The 27,571-nt window shown below is 36.0% G+C and overlaps 1 protein-coding gene and 1 non-coding gene across 4 annotated transcripts in view; one reads left to right on the top strand and one right to left on the bottom strand.

The window, feature by feature from the left end:
• The window catches only part of Chn1 (chimerin 1), a 174,792-nt gene that overhangs the window by 29,404 nt on the left and 117,817 nt on the right, over window positions 1-27,571 (top strand). For 2 of the 3 annotated variants that reach the window (XM_047547157.1, XM_047547156.1), the window contains exons 3-4: window positions 9,909-9,947; window positions 14,057-14,112. In XM_047547157.1, coding sequence (XP_047403113.1) covers window positions 9,909-9,947; window positions 14,057-14,112 — 95 coding nt within the window. Of the gene's footprint in view, window positions 1-9,908; window positions 9,948-14,056; window positions 14,113-15,614; window positions 15,633-27,571 lie in introns of those variants that run through there. The other variant, XM_047547159.1, reaches the window with a different exon arrangement.
• Window positions 10,290-10,354, bottom strand: Trnav-uac (transfer RNA valine (anticodon UAC)). Its single transcript has one exon. It is a non-coding gene; the product is annotated as a tRNA-Val (tRNA).

The following is a 27,571-nucleotide window of genomic DNA, read 5'->3' as shown; positions in this document are numbered from 1 at the left end:
GAAGAGTAGGTAAAAGAGTGAATGAATCCTGAAGTAAGGGGGACCGATTATCTAGGAGTTTTGCAGGTGAGTGCTTATGAAAAATCTTTGGGTGTGCAAAACAAGGAGTTTCGCTTGGTCTTGTGGAAATGCGGATTCTTTTTCACTGATGGGAGTTAGGTCCTACATTCTACATTTCTAACGAGTTATCAGGTAATGCCAATGTTATGGTTCTCTTTGAAATAGCAATCTTTGTAGGCAATTGTAAGGGGGTTGGTTTTTATTCAGAATGACTCAGAAGCTATTGGAGAGAACCCAGCAGAAGAGTGACATTATGATGTATGTTTTAACATGATCAGTCATAAATACTAATATCAGTGGTGAGTCTATAATCCCTTATCCAAATCCCTGGGGACCAGATGTGTGTTAGACTTCAGAATTTTTCAGACTTTAGAAAGGTAATATATGCATACATTACTGGGCATGATCAAGGCGGTATGGCTATAGACAAAAGGTAATATATTTCATATATGCATATAGTATATTTTATAAAACCCCCAGCAGTATTTGAGTCATTACTCTAATCACACATTAATAATATTTTTGCAATACAATCAATGAACAATCACACTCAATGGGATAAAGACTAAATATTCTCATATCTGTTTACATGAGGATTTTGCCACTGAATGTGTTATATAGTGAGTCTAAAAAGTATAAAAATACTTACAAAAATACTTTTAGGTTCAAGTCAGACCAGTTTGCTGCCAAATGACTTATAAAAGCACTTTCACTTTTCAAAGCATTTTTTTTTTAATAACTGAAAAAACATGGACTTTTCATTCATTTTACTTCTGTTCAGTTGTTTCTCATGTGCTTCAACTAAAGGAGCTTCTTTCGTTCTTTTTTTTTTTTTTTTGCTATTAATGGGGATTGAATCAGGGCCTCATGCATGCTAACCAAGCACTGTACCACTGAGCTACATCTCAACCCTACAAGAATTACTTTCTTTTTTTTTTTTTTGTCCCAGAGATTGAACCCCAGGGTTGTTTGGTCACTGAGCCCACATCCCCCATTTCCTTTTTAGTTTTTGACAGGGGTTTTGCTAAGTTGCTGAGAACCTCCCCTGTAAGAACTTCATTAAGACAGTCCATTATATGTTCTTTTTAAGCCTTGTCGGACACAAGTGTCAATAAGAGACACCACACCCAGGTCCTTGATGCCTGGTTCTCTTCTCAAAGTTCGAAAAATAGGCACATGTCAATTTGAAAGATAGGTTCTTCTTTCCAAAGAGTTTTTACATCTTGATAGCTTATACTGTCATGTGTGCAAAGCATAGTTAATTAAAACATACTGAGCATTTTATTATACTTTAGTACTGTCAACATGTACTTAGAATTATCCAACTCTGCTCATTTGTGGTTGACATAATATTACTTCCATATCTGACTTACTTTCTTCCTTACAGCTGTGAGCTGCCTTATTCCACATTTGGCTCTATAGCGTATAATTTAAAACGAACTTCTCTGTATTTTTTAGAATCCACTTGTTTTTTTTCTTAGTTGACTGAGTGATTTTCCCATAGAAGTTCAGCTGAACAGAAATGCATTTGGAAACTATCATGAGATTGAGGAATACTGTGATTTTTTCTCATCTCCGTTACCTATGATATCAAAACATTTGTAATAAGAGCTTTTACCTCTTCTTTCACCATAGATTTTCATGTAAAGGTAGTGTATCACAGTTTCTGAGCACCTGTCCTATTGATAAAGCTTGAAGACAATGATGTGAGGGAGACTTTGATACTTTGTTTTAAAGCTTGCTGGTAAAAATGGCATATTGACTCTTATCACTGGGGAATCATATCTCTGAGCCTGTGCTAAAGAATAATGTACAGTCTAATAAATACATTATATTTCCTATTCCTAGGTCATAGAATATGGTGATAGATTCCTTTCCCGAGGGCAAGGGTCCAGGTGGGTCACTGGTACAAAACTATATTGTAGTATGTGAAAAGCATGGTTTGTAAGTAATTTGTCCCAAAGAAGAAGAATAATAACTTTGTGATTTTCCCTTTAAGAAAAGAACAAGGAAGATATATATTGTGTCTGCTGAAGGAAGTGGGGACATTTGTGATAACTAAGTTAATAGTTCTTAGATAGCTGACTAGAAAGTCACCAATAAGGGTATAATTTTTAGCTATTTTCCAGAACTTGTATTTATAAAATGTAGAAATTCTGCAGAGTATTCATCCGCTGTGTTTTAGTATTGAGAATTTCGAGTGCTATGGATGGTTAAAAGTCTAAGTTGTTAAGTCTGAAAAATGTGTTTATCATATATATATATATATATATATATATAAAATTGTAAAATATACATGACATTTTTTGAGGTTCAAGTATAAGAACCTCATAAAAATTAATTTATTGCATTTTAATTATAGATGTGAGATGCTAAGAAGTAGAAGGTATACTTTATTGCCAGTGTTGAGTTTTCTGGTTTTATTCTTATTTTGTGGGCTAGAGGACTTAAGGGACTCTATCGTATTACTAAAGGTAAATTTTTTTGGTTACTTAACAAAATCCAAATGGGAGCCATTTGGGAATACTGAGTTGTTATTGAGAGGCTTGGCAGGAACTAAATCTCCTGTTGAAGTTCCTTTTTAGAGACCCTGTGAGTGAGCAGGCCTATCTGAGGACCTTCTGTAAGCATGCCAGTGTGTTAGCATAAACATTATCAGAAACCACCAAATCCTTTAAGGAGAAAGCCTCAGAGGTAGGACTTGTTGTCTAGAAGTAGAAATAGGGGGTTGGAAAATGACCCCTGTTACCTTGCAGTTGAGTCAAATGACCCAATTACTGTGTGTAGCTCTTTGTTTCCAAAAGTGTAGTGAAAAGATTTGAGTGAGCAGAAGGACTTTGTGTAGTCTGTTTGCTAGGGCTGCCAAGCTGGTGAGAGGAAGCTTTGCTTAGGTCTTTAATTAAAGGCCAAGCCTGAGTTTTGAAAAGGAGAGGGTTCCAAGTTGGCTTCAGTTGCATTTAGAAGACTTTGCTTGCCCAGGCTGCGGGTCCTTGGTGAGGGGTTGGGCACTGCATTCGCAAAATTTTGCTTCTGGATATCTCTGATGAAGTTATGTATGAACGCTGTAATAGAACTGTCTCAGAAGGAGTTTCCCCTCATGTTTTAATAATTTTGGGTCATTGTTCTGTAAAGCATTAAAAATAATTTTCTTTGTTTTTAAGATTAGTTTATTTCTGTTACAGTAGAATCATGACACATCAGTTTTCAATCTGTAGCTGTTTTAAATGACTTGGTTGCTTCTAAGGGTGAATTTAACTGACCTGATTTGGTCATGGCTTTGTAGGGTGAATTTTAATTATCTTGGTTGGAATGCTTTCTTTCCACATTTTGAAGCATTTTTCTAGGAAAAAAGTTTAGTCAGGATGTGAAGTACCTAGAAATGTAGCATAGCTCATTTTATTTGTTTCCTTATTAATTTTGAATTGTATGTTATTATAAACCTTTAAATTTTACTCTGAATGTTTCCAAGAAACATATTTCTTTTGGAGTAAGGAACTTAGCTGTTTTCTTTGCGCCATTCAAATATTAGCAATAGCACTTGTTTGGTATTTATTGCTTATAGGAAGTCCTTGTGTTTTTTTTTTTTTTTGTTTTTTTTTTTTAAAGATCACTTATAATAAGAGTATTATGGTCACAAGCATGTTATCATTTTGGTGTGTTCAAATTTGGTACAGAAACAGAACAGTAACAGGCAGGGACGAATCATTAATGCTTTGCATTTTAGGATTAAACAGTACAGGGAATCTCCTGCCAGGTGGTTGAAAGGTAAGCTTTCTTTTGAAGGGAAGATGATCTTTTTGTTGTTAGTGAATATTCTTCTTACAGAAATCAAAATTATTTTTAAAGATGAAGTGGATATGCTTTAAAATATTACTCATACTGTCATTAGTCTAAACTTTACTTAAAATGCATCAGTCCTGTGAGAAATTCATCATTTTATTTAAAGTCGTAAAAGCCTTTGATTTGAACTTAATGCAATAAACTGCTTGAATTTAAGACTAACCTGTTCTAGAATGAACTATTTATCTTTTAAAATAAAAAGTTAATCAAACTTAAAGTTTTGTGGTCATAAGTAGCATATGTTCTAAACCAAAGGATGCTTAAGACATAAATATATAATGCTATATAAAACTATACATAACAAAAAGAATGAAATAATTTAAATCATTTTTTAATCATTTTAACATCTATCAATGTACTAGATGTAGTAGATAAGGTTTAATTGGAGAGACCATTAAGATTTATTTATTCTGATCATGGTTTAATTATCCCAAATTAGGACCATTAGGGTATTTATAAGTAGATTTGATTCTATCAATAAGTGAAACTTTTGAGTATCTCCTAACTGGCCCTAACATCATAAAATTATAGTATGTTAAAGATGATATCCTGCCAGGTATGGCGGTGCATGCTTGTAATCCCTGTGACTCGGGGAGGTTGAGGAAGGAAGATCACCAGTTTGAGACCAGCATTAGGATCCTGTCTCAAAATGAAAACAAACTGGGGGTGTAGCTCAGTGATAGAGAGACTATGGGCTAAATCCCTAGTGTCCACCAAAAAAAAAAAAAAAAAAAAAAAGAAAAAAAATTCTAGATACCTTTCACTAGAAATTTTAAATTATTGCTTAAAGCCACAGGCAAAAAACTTGAAAATTTTAATATTTAAAGTAAAAATGAATATTTTATAATATTTAGAGAAGAAATACAAAAGATTAATGTAATACTAAATCTTGAAATCTGTACCTTTGAGTTTTATAAGGTAAGAAAAATTAGAATTATTTTTCATAAACATGATAAAAATGTTTAGATAAATTTTCCTTGATTTGACATTCTACCAGTTAACCAGGAGAGAAAGAATTTAATTGAGAAACCGTTCCCTTTTCCATAATAAATACTTGAAATTCAGCAGATTCATTTACCACAGGGAGCAGAAGACCCACAGAGGTAATGAAGGAGTGTTCACAGACTTCAAAGAGAAGGTAGTGCTTCATGATGTTTAAGTGTGCAAAAGAAGTGTGGGTGATCTCAAACCTCAGACTAGAAAGATGAGTTTTCTGGTGGTGTATTCCTTTCAAGAGCCTGCACAACTCCATCCGTTTACCAGCAAATGACTCATGTGATCCTACAATATATACAATCAGAAAAATGAGAAATTATAATCCATTGATGTATGGTTTATCAAAATGCATAAGTGCATTCTATTGTTATGTGTAACTAATTAGAACAAATAAAAAATAAAATATAAAAAAAGAGCCCACACAAAACAATTTGAGCCTCCAGTGGAATTTATTAAAGGAAACTTTGAGTCACCTTCCATGTTTTCCTTGTCTTACAAATAGTTTAACTTACATTTTTTTTGTTTTTAATAGGTTTTTTCCCCCAGCTAGCATAAAGGTAATATATTCATTGTATAGTTTCCTTAAAAATATGTAAGTATTTTTCTAAATCATCATTAGAGAAATCTTTCTCTTCATGATTTTGGGAGAGAATAATGCGCCAAGGCCATTCAAAAACTTATTAACTTAACATCCATTATATGTGATATATTAACTCTCACACTTCAAGAAAGAGGGGGTTCCCTCCCCCATGAGAAAACTTGAGTGGGTCTTGGTTCTGTTATAGAAATCTCTTAATTTCAAATTTCAGGAATTGAAGATCAGGGTAATATTTCTTTCTTCCCAGATTCTTTCTTTCTTCCCTGGAAAAACTAGGCTCTGCCTTTAGCACTAATTTTGCATTATGAAGAGATTGAGGCAGCTTTCCTAAGCCTCTCAAATTCCCCCTCCCAGTGCCCTCCCTGCATGTCCCACCTACCGTTTGCCTCCTAAGGGAGTTGTTCAAGCAACTCTGCTCTCAACCGAAAGATCCATGCAAAGGTATCTAAGGTCTCTACCCCTAAACATAAGAAAAATCCACAAGTTTTAAGGGGTCTACTTCAAATAGCATCTCATATAAAGACTGTATCCCTTGGATACAGTCTTATGTTATATATCACCAGTTGCTTTCTAGAGAAGTTGCACCAGTTTACACTCCACCCCCACCCTCAGCACAAATATATTGCTAGGAAAAGACTTTGGTTTTTGTTTTTATTTTTTGGGTGCTAGCGTTGAAACCCTCTACCACTGAGACACATGCCCAGTGAAAAGACTTTGAGAACCCAACTGAGCTCTTAAGTGTCACTAATAATTAGAATGTTTTAATATTAAAAGAAATTCGTTAAACTTTTCTCCCAATATTTCTGGGCTATTTGCTGAGTGCTAATTTGGCCACATGATTGTGTTCTGTAGCATCTTGGAAAATGTCTTCTATAATGGTAAAAGTGTACAAGGAAGAACAAAATAGTAAAGGGATACATGACTAAGGTGGTTTTATATTAGCTCATGGCTAATGTGGCAATACTGTGTTCTTAAATTCACTGTTGGTGATGGCAACAGAGGCTAATTATTTATAAAGGCGTCTAGGTGCTGTGTACTTTTATACTATATATAATACCTAACTTAATCCTTGTAGCAAACCTGTGTTGTTGGTATTCCCATTTTAAATATTTTTGTCCCACTTTCTACCTTAAGAAATTAAGATTCAGAGAGGCAGTAAATTTTTCAAAGTCACACAGCAAGTAAATGTTGGTGTTCCCCTAAGAAAGCCCTGTCTAGCACTAAGTACACAGTTCCTGAGTCAGGACTTTGAGCAGTAATCTATTTCTCTCTCACTTTTACCAAAATGAAAGTGATCTCTGGGAGTCCCTCACTGGTCATAAGTTCAGGACTTGCACAGGGTCTGCATGGTGTTAGGGCTAACTACAAAGTTAGAGGGTTCTGTCACCAAGACGTCCCTCACTTCTCACACCAATTGCAAGTTGCTGCATTCAGAATCTGTGATTTTCTAGACTCAACAGAACTCTCTGCTCTTATACTGGCAGTCATGGTTTGTTTCAGGGAAAGGATACAGTCAGTTTGGCCAAGGGAAGAAGCATGTAGGGCAGAGTCCAGGAGAGACACAAGAGTAGAGCTCTGGCTGTGTTTCCTCCGTCCGGTCAGGATGCATACTTTTCACATATTTATGTGTGACAGCACAAATGGAGAATCTCTCCCAAGCTAGTGCTCAGCGGTTTTATTGGGGCTTTATTATATATACCTAGTCGATGGGTTGCCCTTCCATTTGCTCAGCTGATATCACCCAAAAGCCCCAGCCTAAATCTCACTGTTATTCTATGGCTAGATCCAGGCAGTCAGATTATCTGCTGGGATCCAAGGGCAAAGGCCAGATCTTTTCTGTGGTGAGGCTAAATTCTTTACTGTAGCACAAGGTTTCCAGTTTGGTCAAATGCCTCCTCCCATCCTGGGGTGTCCTCTACCTGGTGATCACTTCAGTTTATAGCTTGGAGCCTGGCAGGGAGGTTGTTACACTCATGAACTATGGGTGAGCATCAAGAGAGTGAATTTATATTCTCCTGTTATAAACCACACATCCCCTTCTTAGAATTGAATGACAGTGTAGTAGCAATCATCAGTTTATCATCAGTGAAATTGTGAAAATGACTTGAATGCTTACAGACAGAAATTCTCTAGTTTTGAAAAAAATACAAATGAATTACGTATGATTTTCTTATTCAGACAAAGCTCAATATAATTAGTCCCTTCCATGTAAATGTACACATATACCCTAGCAGAGGAAATGTATGTGTGTGTGTGTCACTGCATTAAGGTCATGTTTCATTCTGACTTTTTTGGGGGGGACTAGAGATTAAACCCAAGGGCACTTAACCACTGAGCCACATCCCCAGCCCTTTAAAAAGTTTTTATTTTGAAACAGGGTCTTACTAGTTTGCTTACAACCTCGCCAAGTTGCTGAGGCTGGCTTCAAACCTGCAATCCTCCTACCTCAGCCTCCTGAGTTGCTGGGATTCCAGGAGTGCACCACCACATCCAGCATCATTCTGACTTTTTATCATCACTGGGCAAGTTCACTTGTAGTAGCATTTTCCCTAAATAATGGCTTTCTATAAACAACCAGTCTTCATTATTCATAGGTTAGGTATTTGTAAATTTGCCTACTCATTAGCATTTACTTGTAAACCTGGAACAAATGCTTGCAGTGTTTTTTGTAGTTATTTACAAATATTCACAGAGCTGTAAAAAAATTTGTTTGACTTGCCTGTTCCAAACTAGGATCAGAAAAAAGTCCACTTTCTTGTTTCATTTTTCGCCCTGTGAAGAATCCTTTTTGTGGTTTGCTTAGTGCCACAAGTTTTGCATTTTTGTGGGTTTTTTTGTTGTTGTTGGTGGTGGTGATTCTGCTGTTTAAATTGGACCCCAAGCATAGTGCTGTGGTGCTGCCTTGTGTTCCTAAGCGCAAAGAGGCTGTAGTATCTCATGGATAGAAGCTTCTTGCAGGCATGAGTTACAGTGGCTGTTGGCCGTGAGACCAATGTTAATGAATCAAAAGCATATACTAAACAAGGGGTCTTTAGAGAAACACACATAAAGCAACGTTATTATTGGTTGGTTAATGAAAATGCTGTGACCAGAGGCACACAGGAACCTAACTCTGTTTCCCTTAAGAGCAATGGTTCAGTCTTTGCTACTAAATTTAATCTTTGTGGTGATTTATAGAATATAACTACTACAATAAATGAGAATAAACTGTATTTGCTGCCATTACTTCATTGTCCATTTATTCATGTAATTTTTTATTTGTTCTTTAAGCAAACATATTTGAACACTTCTGGGCTCCATGTGACTCAGAATTTTCTCTTTATGTATTTAAATGCCCCGTACTTGTAGTCCTTCTGTGTGTCTCTGACTCGGAGTGTTTGTGTGGTTTATGATAACACATCATAAACCAAGTGTGAGGTTACATTTTAAAGTTTGGGGATTGAAGTCTGAATGTTTTGATTCCATGACCATTTTGAGCTTCCTGTTTAACCTTCTGAATAAACTTTCTAGAATTTTTCTTGCCTCCTTGGGTAAGATTTCTAGAATCAGATTTGCTAATGGTTTTGTGTTAGATGCCAACAGAGCCAGGTGATATGACTAGCCTTACCTTTCTACACCAAAAGCATGATGATCTTCCAGTTTATCCACATAGTCTTACAGTCAGAGCTTCTGGTGGCAGAATGATTCCTCATCTCGGCATTGCTGATGAGAAGTCAGACCACACTGTCTTGTTCCCTTTCTCTAAATTAATTCATCTCCCTCATGTGTTTGTCTTCCTTCCCTCTCCACAGTCTCTCTTATTGCACTCAACCAAAGTGAGGGAACTGGACTGGAAGGCAGGTGTTCACCTCCTTGTTCTTTGTGGTTCTGGGAGATACTCTCTTCCATGGAGGTGTTTCTCATTTCCTGGCTTTGGTTGTCCAGGACAGGTGGGGACTAGGATCTGTGATACCTTGCTATTCTTCTCTTTTCATGTTACTAAGACCTGTTACACAGGAATCCCCAAACAGAACGGGGGTGAGAGAATAGAGAAATGCCCTACATTTCTGGAAGTTAAAATTATCTGGTCAGTTTGACTGAAAAAGAAAAATTCTAATGATTTAGAGCTCTTTCAGTGAAACAATCATTAAGCCCAAATAAATAATGACTATTGAGTATTACATTGGGGCTCTAAGAAATGAGTACCAGCTGTAAAAATTAATGAATACAGTAAATTTCTTTGAACATTTTTGTAAAACTGTAGTCTAAGAAAGTAAGGACCAAGGATAAAAAATCTTTGAATACTCTTTAGTGCCTAGTGCAATGTCTAGGACAAATTGAGTTCAACTGACATATATTAAATGAATTAAAGATTAAAGCATCTTTTACAAAATATAAATATTCAGTCATATTAATTTGATATTTATTCTTTCAGATACAGATGAATATAGACCTCCTGTTTGGAAATCTTACCGTAAGTATACAAATAAATTTAATCATGTGGGATATAGTGTGTTATAAGTAACATAAGCATACTGGGATCATTAGATATAAAGATTAATTCTATTATGTACCCATTATTGAAAAATTAATTCACAACAAAGTTGGGGAATAGGGTAAAAGAAATAATTGTGGTACAAGTGTTTCCACAAGATCAGTATACTATTGGTATTTCTGAAGTCATATAATTCCATGTAGTAGACCCTGAGATCACTTGTTTAGAATGACTGATAAGACCAGTGCAAGGAGGAGCTAAGAATTCAAGCATTCTAATTATTCTGATCCTGATTCTTTCTTTCTTTCTTTTTTTTTTTTGTGGTGCTGGGGATTGAACCCAGGGCCTCGTGCTTGTAAGGCAAGCACTCTACCAATTGAGCTATCTTCCCCAGCCCATGATCCTGATTCTTTATAAGACAAAAGGAATATATAAATGATGATAAGTCAGGAAGCTGTGTTAATAGAAAAAATGAGTGAAAAGACGCAAAAGAAAAGTGGTCTTTTTTAATAATAGTTTTCTCAAAATGTGGAAGTGTAGCTATCCTTCCTTCCTTTTTTATGAGGACAGGGCCTCACACATGCTAGGCAAATGCAAGAGGTGTGTTAGATTCCTCTATTTCTCTTTATACTTTGCATTAGAATAAATATTTCTTTGAGAGAACTGAGGTTCTTAATTCATTTTTCCTTCTTTCCTAGATAATACCATTTATTAAGCAAAAGAGATTCCTGATTTTTTTAAAAGTTTTTTTGTAGTTGTTTATTTTATTATTTTTACATAGTGCTGAGGATCGAACCTAGTGCCTCACATATGCTAGGCAAGCGCTCTGCCACTGAGCCACAACCTCAGCCCCGAGATTCCTGATTTTATAAAGTTAGTATAATCAAAGTAGTTTTTTTTAAAAAAACTACTACTATTACAGAAACAGTACTGTAAGTTTTTTGTATGTTGTCTGTTGTTGAATAAGCAACCTAATATTAACATCTTTGTAAAGGTGGAGAGTTATTCTAAGCATTGATGTTTTTAAGTTGCTCAAATTTCCTGACTAAAGAAGTAATTCGGGTTCTCATTGATTTTTGTTCCCAGAATAAGAGATAATTTTATTTTAATAAATTGCCACTTTGGGCTAATTATAAAAGTAAAATATGAATAGTTTGTAAATATTGCAATTGGTGATTTTTCCCTCCTGCCAGAAATTGTTTTTTCTCTTGTGAGTGAAGTTCAAAGAATAAAAACTCTCTGAGAAACAGAACTGTAGCCTTTGGGGCAACTAGAAGGACAAAAAGAAATCAAACAATTATACCTTTTGAAAATGATGAAAAGAGGGTGAAATCTGGTTCAGTTTTCATGTGACAGTGTTCCTACGGGCTTAACATAATGTTTGCTTATGGAATGGCTAAATGCTTCCTGATGCTTACCAGGTACTACAGTATACTTTTGAATCACAGTCAACATTTACCTTGCTCTGGTAACTTTTTTGGTGGTCCTGGGAATTGAACCCAGGGCCTTGTGTGTGTGAAGCAAGCACTCTGCCAACTGAGCTATATCCTCAGCCCCAACTCTAGTGACTTTTTTGATGTTCTTCTAGACTATCACTCAGTTATCATAGGTGAGTTTTTGTGGGTCACAGTACTTTCCAGAGCATTTTATTGACAAAGGAAAACAACTAATCTTTTGAGAACTATTGATAAAAGCTGAAACATGATCTGGATTTTCATCTTCTGGTCACAGTAACTAGTATGGAGGAATGGTCCTAAGGAATCCTCCATTCTTACAAATCATGTTTTGCCTTTCCTTAAGGAGGAATGTTGATTTACAGATATCCTTGGACTCTTTTAACTATCAGGGCCAAATCCCAGTGACCCAATAGACTGAGTCAGGGGAATCACAAGTCTGAGGCCAGCCTCAGCAACTAAGTGAGGCTCAGTCTCCCTAAAAGGACTAAGGTTGTAGTTCTGTGGTAAAATGCCCCTGAGTTTAATACCTGGTACTCCTCCACACCCACACCCACCATTTTAATTTTTTTAAATTTCAGTATTTTCTTCCCTTCTTTGTCTCAGGATTAACTTCTCTCACTTCATCTCTTTAATCTCTAATAAAACTATATTCATAAGAGTGTTTGTTTTTTTGGTACTAGGGATTGAACCCCAGGTCATTCTACCACTGAGCTACATTCCCAGCCCTTTTTTTTTTTTTTTTTTCCCCAGAAAGGGCCTCAGTAAGTTGCTGAGGCTGACCTTGAACTTAAGATTCTTCTACCTTAGCCTACAAAATAACTGAATTACAGGCATGTGCCACCATGCCCAGTTACAGTTTTGTTTTTGGGTGTTTTTTTTTTTTTTTTTTTTTTTGGTACTAGGAATTGATCTCAGGGACCTTAACCACTGAGTCACATCCCCAGCTCTTTTCTGTATTTTATTTAGATACAGGGTCTCACTGAGTTGCTTAGGGCCTCGCTAAGTTGCTGAGGCTGTCTTTGAACTTACTATCCTCCTGCCTCAGTCTCCCAAGCAGGATTACAGGCGTGTACCACCACGCCTGGCCAGAGTTATATTTTTGGTAGACATTCTCACAATGAAATATGAGCATCTAAAATTATTTTAATGTATACCTCTCAGGAATTTTTGCAGCCATGAGAAAAAGGCAAAGGAATACATTTCTATCAGTAGAATTTCAAACATTACTGAGGAAGTACTTTTGTTATTTATTTATTTATATATTTTTGTATTACTGGGGACTGCACTATGGTCTCACATTTAGGTAAGCACTCTACCACTGAGTTATATCCCCCAGCCCTATTTTTTTATTTTTATTTTTTATTTTTCAAACATGAAAAGTATATCTTCTTGGTTCCTCTTAAATTATAGCATTACCCTGATGTAATAACTTAGTGATGAACTTAAATGTATCCTGGTAATAAAATATTATTATAGGGATTATATGTATTAGTATCAGTCACCTATATGTAATGATAGCTATTCTTTATTGAGCACTTTCTCTGTGGCAGAAATTATTTTAAGTCACTGACTTACACAGTGGTAGCAATATAGAGTAGTGTGTCTATGTATGTTCTCAGTATATGTTATATATGTACATAAACATGCATGCATATAGTCTAATTATATATGTATACATAAAGTCTAATTTTATATATGTACCATTGGCATATATGAATGAAAATGGTCAGAGATGGAACCAATATAATCATATTCAGTTAAAATGAGTCATGCATTATTTGACAATATCAGATGTTTGGATAGTTTAATGTTATATTGACAAAACATCTAAATGTTTAACTACAGTATTAATTTAAATCCATTTATATGTGATTATATATTTAGAAACAGAAAAAGAAATCTCAAGAGATGAACAAGTTTAAACATACCTGTTTCAACAGCCACACATCCTATTCATTCATTTTTCATTTTAAATAAAAAATCCTGAAGTAAGCAAGGCTGAAAGTAGGTCATTGGTATCAGTATAATTTTCACTAATCCATTTTCAGATACACTTAAACTTATCAGCTCTTTTGGCAAGTTAATTTAGTAGGTGAATTCGTTCTTGTGCTGCATTTAATCCTATGGCATAAGTGATTGAATACCTAGTGGTATGAAGTGAATAAGTAGTAGTATTTTTGTCTCTGAAATTTTGCTTTTAGGGGAAATTATATTTGAAAATAGATGCTCGAAATATAAATGTATGTGTTATTTCTAGCCTATTAGTCCTAATTTTAGTTTCAAGTTTAACAACATTGATGATTTATCTCAGAGGTATGCTTTAATACAGCCACAATAAATTAGAAAAAATAAATGACAGGTTATAGAGAACAGCTAAGTATCCAGCACTGATTTGTTATAAGGTAAAAAGATATTTATGTGGATTTAGATTTTGTTTTGTGCTTGCTCTTAAACTTCCACTAAATTTATTTTTATTTGTGCTCTGTTTCATTCACAGCATAATTTAATGTAATAGCAAATAGGACTATACCAATTTTCTTATGAATATAGACATCAGCCAGTTTGTTATCCCTAATATGTTCCTAAGGTCTACATAAGGGAAACTGATCTTTCATTTCTGCCTTCTCACAGTATATCAGCTGCAACAGGAAGCTCCTCATCCTCGAAGAATTACATGTACTTGTGAGGTAGGTATACTGAAACCATTACAACAAAATTCTTCTCTGTCGTTTTTTTTCCAAATTTTGACCTTCACCAGAGGCTTGGTTCTTTGAAGATTGATCAAGTATGTTTGTTGTCATCGTAAAATTGTTACTTGAATGCATTTTTCTTAACATTTTACTTGATGTAATTGCCACTCCTTTATGGACTATTCCAAACATCATATGGAATATGATAGTGTAGTTTTAAGTGATGCTAGTATATTCAGTGAATTTATTTTAATTCAGTAATTTCATGATTTATGTTCCATTCTTTATTTTTAAAAACACAGTTTGAAGGTGTTATTTTAAGATTATTAGAATATTTTTTTCCATTGAAAGAAAAATATAACAAATCTTGGTATAAAAAATGAACAAGGCATGGATAATACACCAGAAGATACCGCATATGACAATATATGAAAAGACATTCAACTTAGTTGCTAAATCAAGAAAACTGCAAATGAAAATACATAGAAAGGCCATTTTCACTTTGTAGCCTGGTAGAAATTTAAAAACTTACAGTGTACTTACACTTAATTGACCAGCCTATGAGAAAATAGGTACTTTTACACATTGCTAATGGGAATATGAAATATTATGGCTTTATGAGAACTTTGTAATACTTAACAAAACTATACCTAAATTTGCCCTTTGACCTACTTCAGTTTCTAGGGATTTACCCTGGTGAATGACCTGTTCACATGTAGAAGAACATATGTTCAAAGTTTTTCATTGCAGGATTGTTAGTAATAGAAGAACATTGGGGACAAAACTAAATGTACAAGGAGACTTATTGAATAGAATATAATGGTAAAAAGAACAAGGAATATGCCTCTGAATCAATATGGAATGGTAGGAAACAGTATGGGTATACAGTATATATGGTCCTTTGTAGTAAGGAAGAATGGAAAATAAGAAAATGAAACTTAATTTTGCAAAAGAGAAACACAGGAAGAATTAACCAGAAACCAGCGAAATAGCCATTATAAGGAAGGGGTGGGTAAAACTGGAGAGGGGAAAGGGATGGCAGTGAGACTTCTGAGAATATATTTTTATATATGTTGTTGTGACTTTTGAATTATGTAAATGTTTCACAGATTCAACTAACAGAATTAAATAAGTGATTAAAAAACTAAGATTATAACAATTTATTACATAATTATCAGAAAACTTAAGTAGCTTTTAAGCATTCTGACTATACCAACCTAGAGGGACCAAAAAAAAAAAAGATCATCTTTAACTATACATAGTATCTATGTTTTTGGTAGTGATACTTGTCTAATAATCCTGAAATTATTTATCTGTAGCATAAGATAGAGCAAATGAGTAATTATATTGAATTTTTATGGAACTAGGGTTCTTAAGAGATATAAAGAAGGAATGAGACAAAGTTGGGGAGAGTATTGTGCCATTCAGTTTGAATTGTGCTATTTAATATGAATTTGTGGACTTTTAAAAATGTGTTTTCTTTCTCAGACAATGGAAAGGGATGCTGTGGTTCCATGGTAAGAATGCCTAGATTTTGGTTTTGAAATATTTCCTCCTAAAAGGAGCCAGAGAAATTCCTGATTCCAGACTGTAGGGAAGAAATCCTTGAACATTTTGTTGTTAGAAAGCAAGGAATGCTCATAATCCAATGGGGACATGTCAAAAAGATACAGGAGCCTGCTTGAAGGATTCCCACAAGAAAATATGGGACAATTTGAACATCTAAAAGAATAATGAGGTGGGCATGATGGTGCATGCCTTTAATCCCAGCTATTCAGGAAGCACAGGCAGGAGGATCAGAAGTTCCAGGCCAGCTGGAGCAATTTAGTGAGACTGTCTCTAAAAAGGACTGGAATGTAGCTCAGTGCAGGATGCCCTCGGGTTCAATCCTCAGTATGTTAGAAATAGAAGAAAAAGAATAATGATAGTATTATAGTAATTGATTTTAATACACTGAATGAAATAATTCATAAGTTCATAATGATACTAAAGGATCATTTGAAAATTTTTAATTAATCAAAAAATTTTAAAAATAATAACCCATCCCAATACAAAAAGGTGAAAAAGAAGAGGGAAATGTAAAGTTGTTCTTTACAGGGAAATGGCAGTTAAAATGTAGAAAGAATGATAAAATTATAAAACACTAGTTTACACTTTTATTTGACTATAACAAGAATCATAATTAGATGTTAAAGCCATGAGTGAAAGCCTATAATTGAACAGGATAGGATATTCACATGATCTCAATATATCGAACCACCAATTATTTATTAATCGCAAAGAGAAAAACCCACCCTTATGATGGGGAGATCTGGTAATAATACTCTTAACTAATTTAGTATTACTTCTAGTCGAATGAATTGACACACGCATCCTGAGACACATGCCTCCAGAAGTTATACAGTGGATGCATACAATGTTACCTGCGTAGTATTCTGTCAAAAATGTTCAACTAAAATCAAATCATGAATTATGAATCTGACAAACCCAGTATATGTACATTCTCTAAGACATTTATTTGGGATTATAAATAATGTCATTATCATAAAATGTGAAACAGTGGTGAGACCATAGAAAATTAAAGGAGACAAAAGAAAAGTAGTAACTAAATTCACTGTATGCACCTTGACTGAATCCTGAAGTTGTGTATGTACATACACATACATACATATATGTATATATGTATGTGTGTGTTTAAAATCTATAAATTTTGAGCACAATTCAAGAAATTTGAATATAGACTATGTATGAAATAGAATAGAATCATAGCAACTAACTTTTTTAGGTGATACATTATTTAAAAGAGTTGCTTCATGGATAAAAATGTAAAAATGGAATTTTATTTTTGTGACATCTTGTTTAAACACTATAGCTTTGGAAGTGTACAGTTACAAAAAGAACCAAGTTTACAAAATTCAGCAGGACTTTCATGAGATTGTTTTTTGAATGTCCAGTTGCAGTTTATTTGGAGAATGTACAGTCTGGATATGTAAGTATGCAGTATGTAGTGCTTGATTGAATTTCATTGATACTGTGCCACCATCAAGAATGATTAATTTTACATGTAGCAAGAACTTAAAATACTATCAAATAAAAGTTTCCATTTTGTTTCATGTTCTATCTAGACATAACTTTTCACTGAAAATGAGATATTGACAGTATTACATGAAGTATTTATTCATAGCACCATTATCTTTATTGAGAAATAATTATACTATGCCTTTCTCTAAAGAATTTGAAGCCACACAAATGAAAATATAATGAAAGGAATAAAAATAGAAAACTCGAGGAGTTGATTGCAATGCTGATTAAGGATAGATGTAATTGTGTGAAAAGTTTTTCATAGTAATAAATTATATAACTCTTTAAAGATCAATAAAGCTAATATGATCCTGTTTTTTCCTAAACTAAATTCCTTTAATAAAAATTCAGTTGGCATAGATAGCATTAAGGAACAACAGGTCAGTGAAGTTCATTTTTAAAGGGCTAAGCTGATGTGGGCTAAGTGTATAGCCTTCCGGTGAGCCACCTTGATGCAGATACAATGTAGAATACTGGAGGAGCGGATGGCTCTGACAGTCTCTGAAAATAATTTCTTCTGATTTAGCTTTGTGATGTGATTGGCCAAATACTGCCATCATCTGAGGAATTAGACCATTCACATTCTATACTGTTGGTTAAAGTCAGGCATATAAGCATAGGGAAGTCAGAAAAACAAATTGTACAACTGGCATTTATTTCTTAAATTGAAGAATGTAGTGCTTATTTTCACTCTGGTTGAATATTCTTTTACAAAAAAATTAGCAATCTAGTTTTTATTTTATTTAAAAAAATTTTTTTTGGTACCAGGGTTTGAACCTATGGGCACTTAACCACTGAGCCACATCTGCAGACCATTTTTTATTGGTTATTTTGAGATGGGATCTCACTAAGTTACTTAGGGCCTCAAGATGCTGAACCTGGCTTTGCACTTGTGTTCCTCCTGCCTCAGCTTACCAAGTGGCTACAAACAAATTTTAATGGTAAATTGGAGGGCAGAGAATGCTGCTCTGTGTGCAAAAGATTTACTGTGGACCAAATCTCTTTCCACATTGTAACCATCCTTACATATTTGAATATTGCAGTCTTTAATTTTTAAGTTTGATTGTTAGTGAAGATTAAGTATGGATATGTAAAATATGTATCTTTATTTTGAAAATTAGAGGTGATAGGTTACTTCTATATTTGACTGTATCCTTCTATTTTCCCCAGTAATAATTAAAAATAAGTAACTAAATAGGGATAATTGTCTTCTTTTAAGGAAATTGTATTCATATCCAATATTATTATAATGATTAGGTTTATAGTGACACTGAAAGTATAAACCACCAATCCTGATGACCTGGCTCATTCTATTAAGTTAAATTTCTATGTAACAATTAACAAGGATATCCATTTGTAATAAAGGATTAATCAGAGTGGAATAGATTTAGTCTAAAATTACTTCTTTAAGGAAGAAAGTTTTAGTCTTAGGCTTGATTAAATGATTATTTGATTTGGAAGATCTGAAGGTTATTGGACGTGATAAACACTAAGGATAAAGGTCCTGAATTCTAGTTAATGTTTGGCCTCATGTATTTAACAGAGGATTTGGATCACTGTTTTTCTCAACTAAATGTGGTGAGAAAAAAAGAAAAGTTAATACAATTGGTAGGTTAATATTTCTTTTAAGTGATATGTATTAATTATCTGTGATTTCAAGTTATAATTTAGCCAGACGTGGTGATACATGCCTGTAATCCAGCAACTCAGGAGGCTGAGACAGGAGGATCTCGAGTTCAAAGCCAGCCTCAGCAACTTAGTGAGGCACTTAGTAACTCACTGAGACCCTATCTCTAAATAAAATATTTAAAAAGGAATGGGGATGTGGTGGTTAAGCATCCCTGGGTTCAATCCTCGGTACCAAAAAAACAAAAACAAAAACAAATCATAATTTAAAAAATGAATCCAAAAGATTTGTCTTTGAGAAATTCCTCTGACATTCCTAGAAAAGGAGAACTGACCCTGTGTGTTCGCATGTACACATTTCCCCTCTCTTCAACCATGGCAGTGTATCACAGATTGTAAATTCCAGGACAGGGGATTTATGTCAGTTGTTAGGAAACTTATATTTAGAGCCATGTTGTATGACTCTTTTCTTGTGATCTAGATTTAGTTCTGGTGACAAATTCCATGTTCTACTTTTTCTCAGCTGAAATTTTGCATATACGTGCAACCAAGATGTATAGCACTGTATTTTACAACCTGAATTATCAACTATTAAATCTAATAATTTGGGGCATAACTTTAAAATGCAAAATAGCTAAAATAATTTCACAAAAAATCAAATTGTAACTAGTGCTTTTTTTTGATTCCAGAAAATATTGTCGATTGATTTTGTTCATGCTAAAAAAAATCTTTTTCTTTATCTTTCTTTATTTGAATGGGCTGGGTATCAAACTTGGGCCTTGCACATGTTAGGCAAGTGCTATTCTATCCCTAGTTCAAGTCTTTTTCTTAAAATCTATTGTTAAGATAAATTTTGAAACTGAAAATAAAAATAATTCTTTTTATAAAAATAAGATATCCATATCCACAGCTTAGTATTTTAGGCATGCTTTAGAAATAAGCAAATACTTAAAAACTTGAAAAGCATTCTTTTTTTTTTTTATTGTAAACAAATGGGATACATGTTGTTTCTCTGTTTGTACATGGCGTAAAGGCATACCATTTGTGTAATCATAAATTTACATAGGGCAATGTTGGTTGATTCATTCTGTTATTTTTGCCCTTCCCCCCAACCCTCCTACCCCTCTTTTCCCTCTATATAGTCCTTCCTTCCTGCATTCTTGCCCCCCTCCCTAACACTAACTCTAACCCTAAAACTAACCACTCCCACGCCCCATTACGTATCATCATCCACTTATCAGCGAGATCATTCTTCCTTTGGTTTTTTGAGATTGGCTTATCTCACTTAGCATGATATTCTCCAGTTTCATCCATTTGCCTGCAAATGCCATAATTTTATCATTCTTTATGGCTGAGTAATATTCCATTGTATATATGTGCCACAGTTTCTTTATCCATTCATCAACTGAAGGGCATCTAGGTTGGTTCTACAATCTGGCTATGGTGAATTGAGCAGCAATGAACATTGATGTGGCTGTATCTCTGTAGTATGCTGATTGTAAGTCCTTTGGGTATAGGCCAAGGAGTGGGATAGCTGGGTCAAATGGTAGTTCCATTCCAAGTTTTCTAAGGAATCTCCATACTGCTTTCCAGAGTGGCTGCACTAATTTGCAACCCCACCAGCAATGTATGAGTGTACCTTTTTCCCCACATCCTCACCAACACCTGTTGTTGCTTGTATTCTTGATAATCGCCATTCTAATTGGGGTGAGATGGAATCTTAGGGTGGTTTTGATTTGCATTTCTCTTATTACTAGAGATGTTGAACATTTTTCCATGTTTGTTGATTGCTTGTAGGTCTTCTGTGAAGTGTCTGTTCATTTCCTTAGACCATTTGTCGACTGGGTTATTTGTAGTCCTGGTGTTGAGTTTTTTGAGTTCTTTATAGATTCTGGAGATTAGTGCTCTATCTGAAGTATGATTGGCAAAGATTTTCTCCCACTCTGTAGGCTCTTTCTTTGCATTGCTGATAGTTTCCTTTGCTGAGAGAAAGCTTTTTAGTTTGAATCTATCCCAGTTGTTGATTCTTGCTTTTATTTCTTGTGCTATGGGAGTCCTGTTGAGGAAGTCTGGTCCTAAGCCGACATGTTGAAGACCTGGACCTACTTTTTCTTCTATAAGATGCAGGGTCTCTGGTCTGATTCTGAGGTCCTTAATCCATTTTGAGTTTAGTTTCGTGCATGGTGAGAGATAGGGGTTTAGTTTCATTCTGTTGCATATGGATTTCCAATTTTTCCAGCACCATTTGTTGAAGAGGCTATCTTTTCTCCATTGCATATTTTTGGCCCCTTTGTCTAGTATGAGAAAATTGTAATTATTTGGGTTTGTGTCCGTGTCCTCTATTCTGTATATTGATCTACCTGTCTATTTTGGTACCAATACCATGCCGTTTTTGTTACTATCACTTTGTAGTACAGTTGAAGTTCTGGTATTGCAATACCCCCTGCTTCATTTTTCCTGCGAAGGATTGCTTTAGCTATTCTGGGTTTCTTATTCTTCCAGATGAATTTCACGATTGCTTGTTCTATTTCTGTAAGGTACGTCGTTGGGATTTTAATTGGAATTGCATTGAATCTGTATAGCACTTTTGGTAGTATGGCCATTTTGACAATATTAATTCTGCCTACCCAGGAACATGGTAGATCTTTCCATCTTCTAAGGTGTTCTTTAATTTCTTTCTTTAGTGTTCTGTAGTTCTCATTGTAGAGGTCTTTCACCTCTTTTGTGAGATTGATTCCCAAGTCTTTTATTTTTTTCGAGGCTATTGTGAATGGGGTAGTTTTCCTAACTTCTCTTTCTAAAGATTCATCACTTATGTATAAAAATGCATTAGATTTATGAGCATTGATCTTATATCCCACTACTTTACTAAATTCACTTATGAGTTCTAAGAGTTTTCTGGTGGAATTTCCTGGTTCCTCTAAGTATATAATCATATCATCAGCAAATAGGGATAGTTTGAGTTCTTCTTTTCCTATTCGTATCCCTTTAATTTCTTTGGTCTGTCTAATTGCTCTGGCTAGAGTTTCAAGGACGATATTGAATAGGAGTGGTGAAAGAGGGCATCCCTGCCTTGTTCCAGATTGTAGGGGGAATGCTTTCAGTTTTTCACCATTTAGAATGATATTAGCCATGGGCTTAGCGTAGGTGGCCTTTACAATGTTAAGGAACGTTCCCACTATCCCTATTTTTTCTAGTGTTTTGAGCATGAAGGGATGCTGTATTTTATCAAATGCTTTTTCTGCATCTATTGAAATAATCATGTGATTCTTGACTTTAAGTCTGTTGATATGGTGAATTACATTTATCGATTTCCTGATGTTGAACCAACCTTGCATCCCTGGGATGAAACCCACTTGATCATGGTGCACTATCTTTTTAATATGTTTTTGTATGCAATTTGCTAAAATTTTGTTAAGAATTTTTGCGTTGATGTTCATTAAGGATATTGGTCTAAAATTTTCTTTCCTCGATGTGTCTCTGTCTAGTTTAGGTATCAGGGTGATATTGGCTTCATAGAATGAGTTTGGGAGAGTTCCCTCCTCTTCTATTTCATGGAATACTTTGAGAAGTATTGGAATGAGCTCTTCTTTAAAGGTTTTGTAGAACTCGGCTAAGAACCCATCAGGTCCTGGACTTTTCTTTGTTGGTAGGCTTTTGATGACTTCTTCTATTTCATTACTTGAAATTGGTCTATTTAAATTGTGTATGTCCTCCTCGTTTAGTTTAGGCAATTCATATGTCTCTAGAAACTTGTTGACATCTTCGGAATTTTCTATTTTGTTGGAGTATAGATTTTCAAAATAGCTTCTAATTATGTTTTGTATTTCAATCGTGTCTGTTGTGATATTTCCTTGTTCATTCCGAATTTTGGTGATTTGGGTTTTCTCTCGTCTTCTCTTTGTTAGTGTGGCTAAAGGTTAATCAATTTTGTTTATTTTTTCAAAGAACCAACTTTTTATTTTGTCAATTTTTTGTATTGTTTCTTTTGTTTCAATTTCATTGATTTCAGCTCTGAGTTTAACTATTTCCTGTCTTCTACTACTTTTGGTGTTGCTCTGTTCTTCTTTTTCTAGGGCTTTGAGCTGTAGTGTTAGGTGGTTTATTTGTTGAGTTTTACTTCTTTTATTGAATGTGCTCCATGAAATAAATCTTCCTCTAAGTACTGCTTTCATAGTGTCCCAGAGATTTTGATATGATGTTTCTTTGTTCTCATTTACCTCTAAGAATTTTTTAATTTCCTTCCTAATATCTTCTGTTATCCATTCATCATATAATAGCATATTGTTTAATCTCCAGGTGTTGGAGTAATTTCTGTTTTTTACTCTTTCATTTATTTCTAATTTCAATCCATTATGATCTGATAGAATACAAGGAAGTGTCTCTATCTTCTTGTATTTGCTAACATTAGCTTTGTGGTATAATATATGGTCTATTTTAGAGAAGGATCCATGTGCTGCTGAGAAGAAAGTGTATTCACTCTTCGTTGGATGGTATATTCTATAAATGTCTGTTAAATCTAAATTATTGATTGTGTTATTGAGTTCTGTGGTTTCTTTGTTCAATTTTTGTTTGGAAGATCTGTCCAGTGGTGAGAGAGACATGTTAAAATCACCTAGTATTATTGTATTATAGACTATTTGGTTTCTGAGATTGAGAAGGATTTGTTTGACATACATGGGTGAGCCACTGTTTAGGGCATAGATATTTATGATTGTTATGTCTTGCTGATTTATGGTTCCCTTAAGCAGTATGAAATGTCCTTCTTTATCCCTTCTGACTAACTTTGGCTTGAAGTCCACATTATTTGAAATGAGGATGGATACCCCAGCTTTTTTGCTGGGTCCATGTGCATGGTATGTTTTTTCTCATCCTTTCACCTTTAGTCTATGGGTATCTCTTTCTATGAGATGAGTCTCTTGCAGGCAACATATTGTTGGATCTTTCTTTTTTATCCAATCTGCCAGTCTATGTCTTTTGATTGATGAATTCAGGCCATTAATATTCAGGGTTATTATTGAGATATGATTTGTATTCCCGGTCATTTGACTCATTTTATTCATTTATTTGTTTATTTTTGACACGACTTGGTTCCTCTTTATTTGAGAGTTCCTTTAGGGTAGCTCCTCCCTTTGCTGATTTGCTTCTTTGTTTTTCATCTCTTCCTCATGGAATATTTTACTGAGAATGTTCTGTAATGCTGGCTTTCTTTTTGTAAATTCTTTTAACTTTTGTTTATCATGGAAGGATTTTATTTCATCGTCAAATCTGAAGGTAAGTTTTGCTGGGTATAAGATTCTTGGTTGGCATCCATTTTCTTTTAGGGCTTGAAAAATGTTATTCCACGCCCTTCTAGATTTTAAGGTCTGGATTGAAAAATCTGCTGATATCCGTATTGGTTTCCCCCTGAATGTAATTTGGTTCTTTTCTCTCACAGCCTTTAAAATTCTGTCTTTATTTTGTATGTTAGGTATTTTCATTATAATGTGCCTTGGTGTGGGTCTGTTGTAATTTTGTGTATTTGGAGTTCTCTAAGTCTCTTGAACGTGATTTTCCATTTCATTCTTCAGATTTGGGAAATTTTCTGATATTATTTCATTGAATAGATTGTTCATTCCTTTGGTTTGTTTCTCTAAGCCTACCTCAATCCCAATAATTCTCAAATTTGGCCTTTTCATGATATCCCATAGTTCTTGGAGATTCTGTTCATGATTTCTTACCATCTTCTCTGTTTGTTCAACTTCATTTTCAAGGTTAAATATTTTGTCTTCAGTATCTGAGGTTCTGTCTTCCAGGTGTTCTATCCTATTGGTTGTGCTTTCTATGGAGTTCTTAATTTGGTTTATTGTTTCCTTCATTTCAAGGATTTCTGTTTGGTTTTTTTTTCAATATCTCTAACTCTTTATTGAAATGGTCTTTTGCTTCCTGTATTTGCTCTTTTAACTGTCGATTGGTGCGTTCATTCAATGCCTGCATTTGCTCTTTCATTTCATCTTTTGCTTCCCTTATCATGTTAATTATGTACATTCTGAACTCCCTTTCTGACATTTCTTCTGCCATGGTGTCATTGGATTTTATTGATGTAACATCCAGATTTGTTTGAGGCATTTTCTTCCTTTGTTTTCTCATGTCGTTCAGGTATCAGTGGACTGCTGAGATGTTGCAGATTTCCTCTATTGACTTATGATGTCCCTGAAGATTGCTAGTGTATCTCCTCTTATCCTTCAGTAGCCTGAAGTCTTGGAGGAAGTTGATAATGTGGTGCTCCCCAAGGAAGCTGCCTCTCTAGGGGTGGTGGTCTTCAGGTGGGGTATATTCCCTACTAGTGGGCAGAGGTGCCTCCACTTGTTGACCAATGGTCATCCAAAGGGGAACTAGGCTGTGGGCTGAGGCAAGGCCTGTTTGGGCCTGTGTCTCTGATTTTACCGTCCTTGTGGGAAAACCTCACCTGGCGGGGAAGACTCACCCAGTGGGGAGGTCTCGCTGGTCAGTTCCCCTCCTAGAGGTTCCCCTCAGTCCACAATTACCGCCTGGGCAGGGCAGCCTTCCCAGGCAACGTTCCCAGGGGCCCGGACCTACCTCCTGGGCCTGGGAGCCTCACCCTTTCGCAGATGAGTCTCCTTAGGTTGCCCCTCCTCAGAGAAGCTGCCTGCAGTCCTGGAACCTTCGCTCCGCCCCTCAGCTTGTCTCTGTGTAGCTCTTTCACCAAAAGGTGCCTAGGTCCCCAGACCGTGCTTTGCACCTAATCGCCTGGCTATGCAACCCCTCCTCTGAGCAGCCACCTGGAGCCTTGTACATATGCTCCAAGCCCCAGTGACCCGCCGCTCGCCTCTTCCTCCAGGCAGCCACCCGGTGTTCTGTGTGGGCGCTTGGAGATCAAGCAACTCACTGTGCACCTCCACCTCCTCAGGACGCCCCCCCACTGTTGTTCAGGAGGTTGCTCTGAGTCCAAACAGCTCGCTGCCCTTCCTCTGGCAGCCGCCGGAGCCCCGACAGGTTGCTCCGAAACCAAGCGTTGTGCCCCGCGGCCTCCTCTGCAAAGTTCCCCGCTGTCTGCGTTCACTGCTCCAGCGGGGAGAAGGGTATCTTGCCGCCTGGGCAGGGCAGCCTTCCCAGACAACATTCCCAGGGGCCCGGACCTACCTCCTGGGCCTGGGAGCCTCACCCTTCGCAGACGAGTCTCAGGCTGCCTCTCCTCAGAGAATCTGCCCGCAGTCCTGGAACCTTCGCTCCGCCCCTCAGCTTGACTCTGGCAGCTCTTCCACCGAAAAGCCGCATAGGACCTGGGACCCTGTTCTGCACCTAATCGCCTGTCTATGCAGGCCGTCCTCTGGTCAGCCGCCGAAGCCCGGCAGTTTACTCTGAAACCAAGCGCTGTGCTGGGCAGCTTCCTCTGCAAAGTTCCCAGTGGTCCGTGTTTACTGCTCCAGTGGGGGGAGGGGCGTCTCGCCGAGCAACTCTACTTCACAAAGTTCCCTGCATTCCGGTGCTACTGCCCCATCCGGGACGCCTCCCCAACGGGAGAGACTCATCCGGTGGCTTTGAGTTGGTCCCAAGTCTCTCACTATCTCCTCTTTTGAATCCTGAGTCCTGGAGCAACATGAAAAGCAGCCGCCCTCTAGTCCGCCATCTTGAAAACCCCCAAAGCATTCTTAATAATGCTTTTACATGATTCAGTTATATCTTAGAGGAGAGTTACTTCTGAAGTTAGCACATAAAATGAATGTCTTCAGTCAGAATGATTCTTTATAATCTCTTTTTACCCATAAAGTAGTGGTACATATTTTTGTGTGTACAGCCCTGTCATTATGTATGTGTGTGTGTGTGTATGTATATTCAGTGAAGTGCAATATATGATATAAATATGAAATATACATTTGTCATTTTCTATTGTATAAAAAGTGATTTTGTTTTGTTATTTTATGCCTAGCACCTGGTTGAATTAAAATAAGTGTGTGTGTAGGTATATTTGTAGAGACACAGGTAAAAATTTCATAGGTGATATTATTGCCAAAACTCTGTCCTTGTCCCAGATGTCAATCCAATAATGAGGACATGGTTTTAAGAAATAGGAAAAAGGTTTATTGCTTGGCTATCAAAGGAGAAGCACGGGGTATTCCTGTCTCAAAGGTTGTGAGTCTGCCCATCAGCAGGAATGGGAGCTTTCAAAGAGGTGATTCAAAGGCTACATTCCACCGGTTCTTTGCTGTAGTTGTAATCCACTTGTTAATTTGGGAGATAGTCGTTTTTAAGATCATCAGGTACCATCCCCAAAGTCTGGGTTACTTTGTTTCTATGGAGGGTGTGTACTCAAGGACAGATTAATCTGCCAGGATGGGGAAGAAAGATAATCCTTCTTCCCCTGAGATTAGAGAAGGGGAGAGATTAGGGAGGAGCTGGGAAAGAGGAAGAGAAAGAAACATGTCCATTTTAAAAATAAGTCGCAGTGACAGAGCAGCAAGGCTATATTTAAAGCATGAAGTGGACTACCATTACATTTCCCCACTGTCAATTTCTGTATTCCATTTCTATGCAAAAATGGGCAATGATGTCTCCAAACTGCTTCCTGCTGAAAAGGGGCGAATTTGGGGGAAGTAATCCAAAGTCCTTGTTCTCTATCAGGTGGGGCATGGACAGTTAAGGGCATTCAGCATCAGAGCGGTCCAGAGGTCCTTAGCAGCAGATGGCAGGTGACTGGACAAGGCAGACATAGGGCAGGGATCATGTTAAGCCAACAATAAACAAGACA

This window comes from Sciurus carolinensis, chromosome 3 (genome assembly GCF_902686445.1).
Source record: "Sciurus carolinensis chromosome 3, mSciCar1.2, whole genome shotgun sequence".
In the NCBI taxonomy this organism is placed as follows: Eukaryota; Metazoa; Chordata; class Mammalia; order Rodentia; family Sciuridae; genus Sciurus; species Sciurus carolinensis.
This window is presented reverse-complemented; position numbering and strand designations above follow the sequence as displayed.